Genomic DNA, 9,457 nt, shown 5'->3' with positions numbered 1-9,457 from the left:
AAACATACAATATGTATGTTATTTCTGTTTTTCTGAACTGCCGGTATAATCTTGAATATAAATTAATCAATAAGGATTAATCGGTAAGGAGTCATTTGAAAATATTCTAATGATAAAAAATTACCCATTGAATAAGTACATATAATGATTTGACTTGTGAAATGTATACCGTAACTATCATTTAGCGGAGGTCTTTTATTCAAATATGTATGTACATCATGAATAATTATTACACAGTGTAAAAATATAGTGATTTTTATGACATGAAATCTACGTAATTACATATTCATTTTATTGTTATTTTCTGAAAAAAAAACATTCCTACCAAAATACCTTTCATTGGTAACTACATGAAATTACTGCAAGATATGTAATAGAGCACACACATACAGATGTTAGAGTAAATATAGAAATTCAGTGTTAAAAAAATTAATTATTTGGATTTACTGTGAATAATAATATATTGTTCTGTGCAGATTGTGCTTTTGAGATATTCACTGCTTTGCATTAGGAAAGGTACATAAAAATTTTAATCATATAAAATAAAAACTGACTAAAAGGGGGATAAATTTACATCACTTGCAGTTTTAAGCAAACGAAGTAGTCTTTAAAAGACGTACATAATAAAGAAGAGCGCGTTTTTATTCAATAAATTACTGTTTTAAACAAATTTTCAATGAATAATATTCTTAAACATGGTGGAGACTGGAGACAAAATCATTATACATAACACGCACAGTAGTGTTTTGGTATGTGACTAGTGGGACTACACTGAAAACATTATATGAAAATAATACATATTAGAAATACATTAGATAAAAGAGATCATAAAGCTAAGATAAATTGACGTACATAGCTCTAAAAGGCAATCTAAACATATTCATAATATTAAATGAACAAGAATAATACCATCGGCAGGTTGTACAACCACCGTATCCCATTTGTTTGAGATTAGATGGCAAAGTTATGCCTATAAGTAGTTTTCTTTCAATAATCATTATCAAGCTTTTGAGCAAAGTTTTATTTGAATACATATTGCGGTACTGACACGGCAAAAAGAAAAGTTTCATTTAATTCTTATTTATCAACGTTCCTTACGACAGCTGTAGAGATATTTTTGTAAGATCCATTAAACTTATCGATCAACATCACCCAGACTCACAACGTATATAAAGTGAAAATCAGATTAATATTTTTGCATAATGGGAATTGAACCCGCAATCTCCCGACTCAACGTATTATCAATTAAATCAAACATTTTATCTTTCTTCAGTAATAAATGGTTATTGTCAGATCAAAGAAAATACTATATTTTGGAAGGTTTTAAAACACAAAAACAATTTTTCGCTATCTCAGTACCAATTTTGTGAAAGATTGATTGATTATGATGCATTATTAGTTATTATTATAGCTGTAGGATCCTCGCGAGGAGATGTGCAACCAGGCTGCCGTGATGCCCTTCTGCCAGCCGGACCCCGTAGTAGCGGAATCAGATATTCCGGCTCGCCGGCACAGCGTTCCTCCGCTGCTTACCGCCCACACTTCACTTTCGCCAGCCGAGACATGGCGGAATCCACCAGTGCCATCTATACGGAAAAAATACAGCACATTTATTAACTAATTAAATACCTAACTCTTCCAATACGTGTGGGTAGTAACAAAACTTATCTAATCCACAAATAAAACTTATCACATTTGGTTGCCAATATATACTAATTTTTTGTCATTTTATGTGATTTCAAGATTTCACTGTATATTATGTAATACACATAACAATACAAATATTTTAGTAAAGCTCATGTTCGGCCGTGTTTTTGTGTGTTTGTTTGTGGGTGAGACAAGTCTGGTTCTCGCCCACTCTTTTGCACAGTTTACTGTAGGAACAGGTGAACCAGTCAATAATATCTCAAAATAGGCCCATCCCAAAGCAGTAAGGCGGGTAACGCATATTATTACAAGTTTTAAAAAATGTATATATTTTAAAAAGTAAATAACACATTTGGTTACCCGGAGATTCATTTCCCAGAATGAGCCAATGGGATCCCTCAGGCATAGCTCTGGTGACATCCTTGCGGACTATGATCTTGCCGTGACTGTCTACGGCCCAAACGTGTTCTCCGACAGACAGTTGCTTCAAGCTGCCCATTCCAACGGTTGCTTCCACTACATGCCAGAGGGTACCTGAAATAACACAACAACTAAATTACTTCAAGCTGAAATAACAAAACAACTAAATTACTAATCATGCAGGGATATTATGTACCTAATTATTTTAATTTCATAAATCTTCTAGATGAGAACTGAAAATATCGCATTATTTTTTGTTTGGGCGGTGCTGATCACCGAACACATGGTTAACGAAAGCCCGCTCTATTCATTTCCTGGCGGGATTGAATATAAATCAATTTAATTACACCATGGAAAATGTTCAGTTAACGCAACATACAGGGCGGCGCCTGAGGCCCTAACTGGCTCACAGACAATTTTTTTTTTTTTTTTTGTAATTATTATTTTTTTTTTTAATAATATGCTTACATGGTACATAATTCATTTTACATCTTGGGTCTTTTTACTACTCTTCCATTGAAAGCATTTGCTTGTGTATGGAAGGGGAGTGTACATAAATGTTGTTGTTAGTTAGTATTTAAATAATTCATTGTACATAAATGTATGTTTGCTGTAGTATTTTTTTGATAGTGGTGAAGGATAATATATTAATATAATAAATTTTTAAAAAAGAAAGGAAGTTATGGAAAACTAAGGATATTTGTGAGATTAATTAAGTGACAGTAGTTTTATTTTTTTCAGAATATTTCTAAAGTGTCTCTTGACAGAGAGCAGTATTCGGGTTTTATCATTAATGCTTCTGATTTCTTCTGGTAGACGATTGAAAAAAGTTCTTCCTTGGTAAGTATAATGATGTTGTGCAAAAGACGTATTTAGTTTTGGGCATAGAAAAACATGTCTAAGTCGCGTTCTGTTTTCATTTAAAAATTGATATTTATCTTTTTCTTTTATAATTTGGATTAGTGAGTTTTTAATATATAGGTCTTTAAATGTAGGTACTTGAAATTCTTCAAACAGGCGTTCTGTTGGGTAGTCAAAGGATTTTTTCAATATAATTTTAATAATTGTTCTTTGTATAATTTCAATTGGAAGAAGGTTACATTTATACGCGGATCCCCAACTAATAATAGCGTATTGTAAAGTGGATTGAACTAAGGCATAGTAAATTAAATATAAATTTTTTATCGACAGAAAGTTTCTAATTCTTAAAAATATATATATATATTAATTTTCTAATTTTGTTTACTACTTGACATATTTGTTCCTTCCATTTCAGATTTTTATCAATAATTACTCCTAGATATTTAATTTTATTTGTTGTTTTTAGTACTGTACAGTTTGATTTGCAATAGTTTTGGCTGTGAATTTTAGTATTATTATGTATGAAAATGTTAAAATTTTTAGGAGTATCATTTGTATGGATTGTATCAGAGTGGAAGATACTACCAGTATCGCCCTGGTGTAAGACCACCATTCAGAATTGAAACGTTGCTCCAAATAGCTTTAGCCGTGTTTAGTGACTAGATCTGAATAGCCAGGTACTTCCCCACCTTCCTCTTTCCCTTCCCCACTTACCTTCAGCCTCACAACATCCCCCAATTGGGGATGCCATAGTCTCACTGGCTCCAGACGGGAGCAGTTGGGACTCGTGTGAGGTATTCACTATAAAAAAAATAAAAATAATAAAAAATGGAATTACAAATGTCTTTTCATTATTAAGTGACAGTAAATTAGTGTCGAAAAAATTCTTGAGCGTGTTGATGTCTTCTGTGGCCTTTAGTTCTACTTTTTCCCAAGTCTTATCACTTATTATTAATACTGTATCATCAGCGTATGACGTAATTTGACCATGTAAAGGTTGAAAAAAAATATCGTTTACATATATAGTAAATAGAATTGGTCCAAGCACTGTACCTTGGGGGATTCGAAAGCTTGTAATCTCTTGATCATATGTCCCCTTTGACCCCCACCACACGAAAGAAGAAGAAATTATTTTATTTTGGAGTGTGATCAACAGGAGGGCTACTCAAGCTATATAATAAAAATTAGAATCTAAGAATATGCAATGTTGTAGCTGTGGCACTCAAAAAACTGATTTCAGGTGTCGATTTTCACAAAATTCATAAAAGTGCTAATATATCGAAAACTAATATATCGTCATAATTTATTATTCTGGTACGTCATTAGTTGGCTTATCAGCCCTAGAATGGATAATGTTGACTTTTGGGATACCCTGTATAAATAGTAATGTTTGGATTTACATACCAATAGGATTATCGGCTGTGATGCCCATCCTCCAGTAGGACTCTCCTTTCCGTCCCACGGCCCATACTCCCGCGCTGCCCGAACTAATACCAGCCAGAGGCTGAGTGCATGTCACATGTTCCCATGAACTTCCCTGTCACATGCAAATTAAATCAATTTAATTACATTATGGAAAATGTTCAGCAAAAACGACAAACACGCTTTTATTTTTTTCTTCTTATGTTGATGATCAAAAGCAATAAAGACGACAGTCGGCAATAAACCTGAATTATTACAAAGCTACATGGTGAAATTAAAATAAAATATGAAATAATTAAATTAAAAGGTTATCATTATTATAAGCAATAATTTTTTATCCTTTGTGCTTTTAATAAAAAAAAATAAGGTTATCATTATAATGAGTTTTATCAAATTTCACGATAAGTCGATCCTATCTTCTCTCCAAATGAGAATCCAATCGAGCTTTAAATTGATTTATTTATGTACCGTCGATGACATATTCCGTCATGGCAAACAAAAACATAGTGTCTTCCTAGAGAGTCTCAAAGTTGATGGTGGATATTTCTTGAATACCAGGCAATACAGGGCAGCAATAATGTTCATATAAAATTTTATAATCTCCATCAAGTCACCCCTTTCTCATCTTTCTTTTAATGTTGGTAATTTTAGTATCTTCATTCTGTCTTCTTATTGCTGGTTTTTCAAAACTCTTGGTATTTTTGTGAATCGTCTCTATTACTGGAGAGGTTGCACAGGTTCGGTCCTAAGGTCGTCCTAATCATGAAATGGCATAAAATTTTATGAGGAAAAGTAACTTACAGGTTGACACACTTAACTTTGCAATTAGTGGAGTCGTTAGTTTGCAATTAGTGTGAATTTTGTCAAAACTAAAAATAATAAAATAAATAGTTTGAATGTTCCTCCTTTGGCCGCCTGGAAAGTTAAGTGTGTCAAGGCTGTTGTAGATATATCAAATGGTATCTTATCTTACCGCAGGACAATCCTTTGAAACCCCAGTACGAAACAAGGCATCTCCTGAAGAAGCAATGGCCCAAACAGATACTGGCCCAAGTTTCTGTTTATCAGGAGACTGCAAAACAATAAAATTATTATTAAAAACACATATTTAAAAAATCGATATTATCTAAACAGGCCATTTTGAAGATTAATGGAATGCGAAGATTAATATGTACTAAACAAATGTCAAAATCAGAATCTTTATGAATATGTTAATATATATGAAATTTGTGCAAAATGAGATATGTACAATTAGTTTACCCATAGCGAGACATCCAATATCTTAGTGTTGCCGAGTTCCTGCCAGGGCCCGGCGGTGTTGAGCTGGGCGCGGCGGAACCAGCGCCTCCTTCGCACGCAGTCGGTGAACAGCTTCCGGCCGTGGTACGCAGACGGGAAGTCCGTAGCGTACTGCCAGCCGTCACGGTCAACTCCTCCCGGAGTGTGGAAGTCCACGATCCAATCCGATACCTGAAATTAGAGATGTAACAGAAGTGTTATAATGGAAGCAGAAGCGCACATCATTTTTATTATTTTGCAGAAGCGGATGTGTAATTCAACGAGGATGGCTAAATAGAAAGCCTTTAAAACTTTTGTTGGATGAAGTGCAGTTTTTGTTTTAATTTCAATATTCAAAATTTTACAATCATATGTACCTAAAATATATAAATAATTTTCATAAATACTCAAAATTTTATTTCAAGCAAAAAAATCATTGATTTACCATTATCTTCTATTAGACGGGTTATTTGTCAATCAATTATATATCTGTGGACATATTGCATATCAAACACTAACAAAATAACTGACTTAACGGGAATACAAGAACTTTTATAAAATTTATTTATTGTTGTTGAACTGCATTTTTCTTAGCTGCATTATAAAACGTAATTCTCAAAAATTGACCCGACACTTGAACGATACTTGAAGAGTTATTAGGTATGAAAATTTAGACAAGTTCATAAATAAATTCAGTATGTACTAAACTTTCCAATAGTACATAGGTAGGTACAGTATAATATGTAACGGCTACATACATAGGTAGGTAGGTACACTATAGTATGTAACGGCTACAATAGTAGGTAGGTACGGTATAGTATGTGACGTCTACATAGGTAGGTAGGTACAGTATAGTATGTAACGGCTACATACAGGTAGGTAACTATATGTAGTACATAACGGCTACAATCATAGGCACAGTATTGTATAGTTTTAGTATACTGAGAGTATCTTCCACTGAGGAATGTGCCGCAAATATACTCTAAATATAATTTTTAATTAATAATTGTGAAACAAAAATTGATTAAATAAAATTTACTGCACGGGATTTGAACCCGGACCGCCAGATGGCTAGGCGAGAGCCTTACCCCTTGACTATGGAGGCCGTAGGCATTTTATCAACTAGCTACGATTTAGCAATAGCTACCCAAATTTAGGAAGGTGATTTTATAGATGAATTAAAATAAATTTATTTTGAACTTTCCGCAATCAGCTAATATGTTTAGTAGCTAGCTTGATTAAGCTTCTATCAAATACCAAAATATGTCACTAATGTTTTTCTCATGGAATATTCCAATATTTTGTATTGTGTAGTCTGTGTGTAGACGTCATTTTGAATTAGTTTCTAAAAATTTAACATCTGTTTACATGTTGAAATTTGCATTTTTTTAAATGTCTGAGACGAAGACATTTCCAGTAGACCATAGACAACATACAGAAATAGTAATATTCAAAATTGCCCCAAATAAGTTCAAGTTAGAGCAATTTCGAAATTCACGCATTTTATAAATTTAAGCTAAAAATATGGGATAAACGATGAAATGTTGGTAGATTCGTTGGCTTTGAACCACAGTAAGCAGTTTTAACCCATTGGCCTCAAACGACGCCGTCCCGGCGTGTGTACGGCGATGTGTCATAAAATCAAACGACGCCGTCCCGGCGGGTCTGATGTCTGTCGGCTTAAAAACGAAAAAGGGATACATTATTGACATCTGTGTTTAAAATTTTAAATGCCAATCGCTCTGTAGATAATTAAGCATTTATTTCGTAGTAATTGACAGGACTCCGCTGGTACAATTTTTTCCTGATATTTACGATTGAAATTTGGTTATACTTAAGCTTCATAAAATTTTTTCAAAATGGCGTGTGTTTCGGGAATTGACAAGCTTGTTCGTAAAACGCATGGTGGGCTGCTAATAAGAGCCCATATGGCACCAAATATATATTATGGTTATAAGTATAATTTTTTCCAATCCAATTTTTAAAAAATGATGAAAAAAAATTGGTTTTTGAAAAATAAAAATTTCATATCCTCGTTTAATCATATTATTATTATTTTTTTAAACAATGCATATGTTTTTTACATACCTTGATTCAATGCACAAGTAAATTAAAAAAGATTGTTTCGTTTGCATGTTTAGTTTAAAAGTTATGTAAGATTTAGTACACCACTGCACTTAAAACTTTTGGTACAAAATTAATTCGGATGTGAAGGACAATTTTTTAGCCAAACAATTCGGAGGCCAATGGGTTAATACTAATATTCAGAGGTATGATTTTCGGAATGAGCGTGGACGAATGCAAAACTGAACCCCTGGATATCTCTATCGCTCGAGAGGTTATACATATAAATATAAAAGCATATCAATTACCCAATGCCAATGTCTGTTGATAAGTTTAGTCAGTTCTCTGGTTCTCTTTTGCTTGCCGGTGGAGTCACTCCACATGTACCGGTCGGTGGGCAGCCCCGAGCCCGTATACCCCGACAAGGGATTCCATCTTTGGTTTTCATAAACAAAGTAGTTTTGTGTGTCAGTCATTTGGTTTATACCCTCTTTTCCTTTATCTAAGCCTGTAATCAGAAAAAAAATGGTTGAAAAATGACAACGTAATTTTAAATTATCAAACCATAACTGGGCAGGCGGTGCTGTCAGGCATTTCACACTGCCGTAAGTCTAAATATGTAAAATGAAATAGTGAAGTTTTGCATCTTAACCCAATCGCTGCCATTTACGCGTATCGGCGTACGAACGATCCGTGCCACAACTGCCATCTACGCCGTATCACGTAAATCGCCAGTATGAATGTTTCGAAGATGATATTTCTAAGTTCTAACGGTAGATGGGGCTAAATATTATTTTGTAAAATATTATGAACTGTTTCTTTGCGACATCTCTGGTAAAATATGATAATTTTAATTGTTTATACTACGAAAAACAACATCCAAAAAAGGTCAACAGATTTCTTGACGCAGTCGTTTGAATCTCCCGCCATCGCAGCGTCGTGTGTGTGGATATCACGTGGTTCTTATTACGTTCTCTGTGGTGTGGTTCTAAAAGTTTTTTTTAATATTCGGCGGAAATGTGGACTTGAGTTTTTTATTCCCGAATTGAGAATTTAGTTTGCGTATTTTTTTTTAATTTAGTTCGATATTTCTTTTCGTGTGTACTTTTATAAAATCATTTTTGAAACTTTATTTTTAATATCCCTAAATATGTCAAGACGCGATCTCAATGAAGAAGAGATAAGAGAATTCGTCCTAGATATTGACTCTGAAATTGAGGAAAGTGATGATGACTCAGATATTATAACGCAACTTAGTGATAATGAAGATGAGCCTATGGAGACTGAAGTTACCCAAAGAACTTCGTCAGGAAATTGGACTGTGAATTCCGGAAATTTTAAACCAATCATCCATCAATTTAATGATTTTCCATCTGGAATAATCGCGACCCCATTATTATCAGAAAATTCCCCGGAAATAAATTTTTTTGAACACTTTCTAAATACAAATATAATGGCCGAAATTGTCAAGGAGACAAACAAATATTATCAAGCGACTATTAGAAATAAAGTTATTTCTGAACATTCACGGCTTCGCAGGTGGAAAGATACATCAGTTAATGAACTCTACATATTTATTGCAGTGACAATGCTAATGACCAGAAATAAGCACCACACGATAGAAGAGCACTGGTCAAAAGATCCCCTTCTGACAAGTAATATATTTGGCAAGACGATGGCAAGAAATCGTTACCAGATATTGCTGAGTATGCTGCATATGTCAGACCCTGATTCTCAAATTGCTGGTGACAAATTAAATAAAATT

The 9,457-nt window shown here is 33.7% G+C and overlaps 1 protein-coding gene across 1 annotated transcript in view; it reads right to left on the bottom strand.

Annotated features, from left to right (window-relative positions):
• Positions 1-155: 155 nt before the first annotated feature.
• Positions 156-9,457, bottom strand: part of Pex23 (tectonin beta-propeller repeat-containing peroxin 23) — a 30,127-nt gene continuing 20,825 nt past the window's right edge. Inside the window, exons 13-18 of the mRNA XM_089635038.1 lie at positions 8,001-8,200; positions 5,611-5,820; positions 5,324-5,422; positions 4,333-4,465; positions 2,008-2,181; positions 156-1,586 (exon numbers count right to left, since the gene is read on the bottom strand). Coding sequence (XP_089491164.1) covers positions 1,396-1,586; positions 2,008-2,181; positions 4,333-4,465; positions 5,324-5,422; positions 5,611-5,820; positions 8,001-8,200 — 1,007 coding nt within the window. The 3' untranslated portion in view covers positions 156-1,395. The remainder of the gene's footprint in view (positions 1,587-2,007; positions 2,182-4,332; positions 4,466-5,323; positions 5,423-5,610; positions 5,821-8,000; positions 8,201-9,457) is intronic.

This window comes from Hesperophylax consimilis, chromosome 8, assembly GCF_061612785.1.
Source record: "Hesperophylax consimilis isolate HC1 chromosome 8, BYU_Hcon_1.0, whole genome shotgun sequence".
NCBI lineage: Eukaryota > Metazoa > Arthropoda > Insecta > Trichoptera > Limnephilidae > Hesperophylax > Hesperophylax consimilis.
Note: the sequence above shows the minus strand (reverse complement) of the source record. Positions and strands in the feature narration are given on the sequence as shown.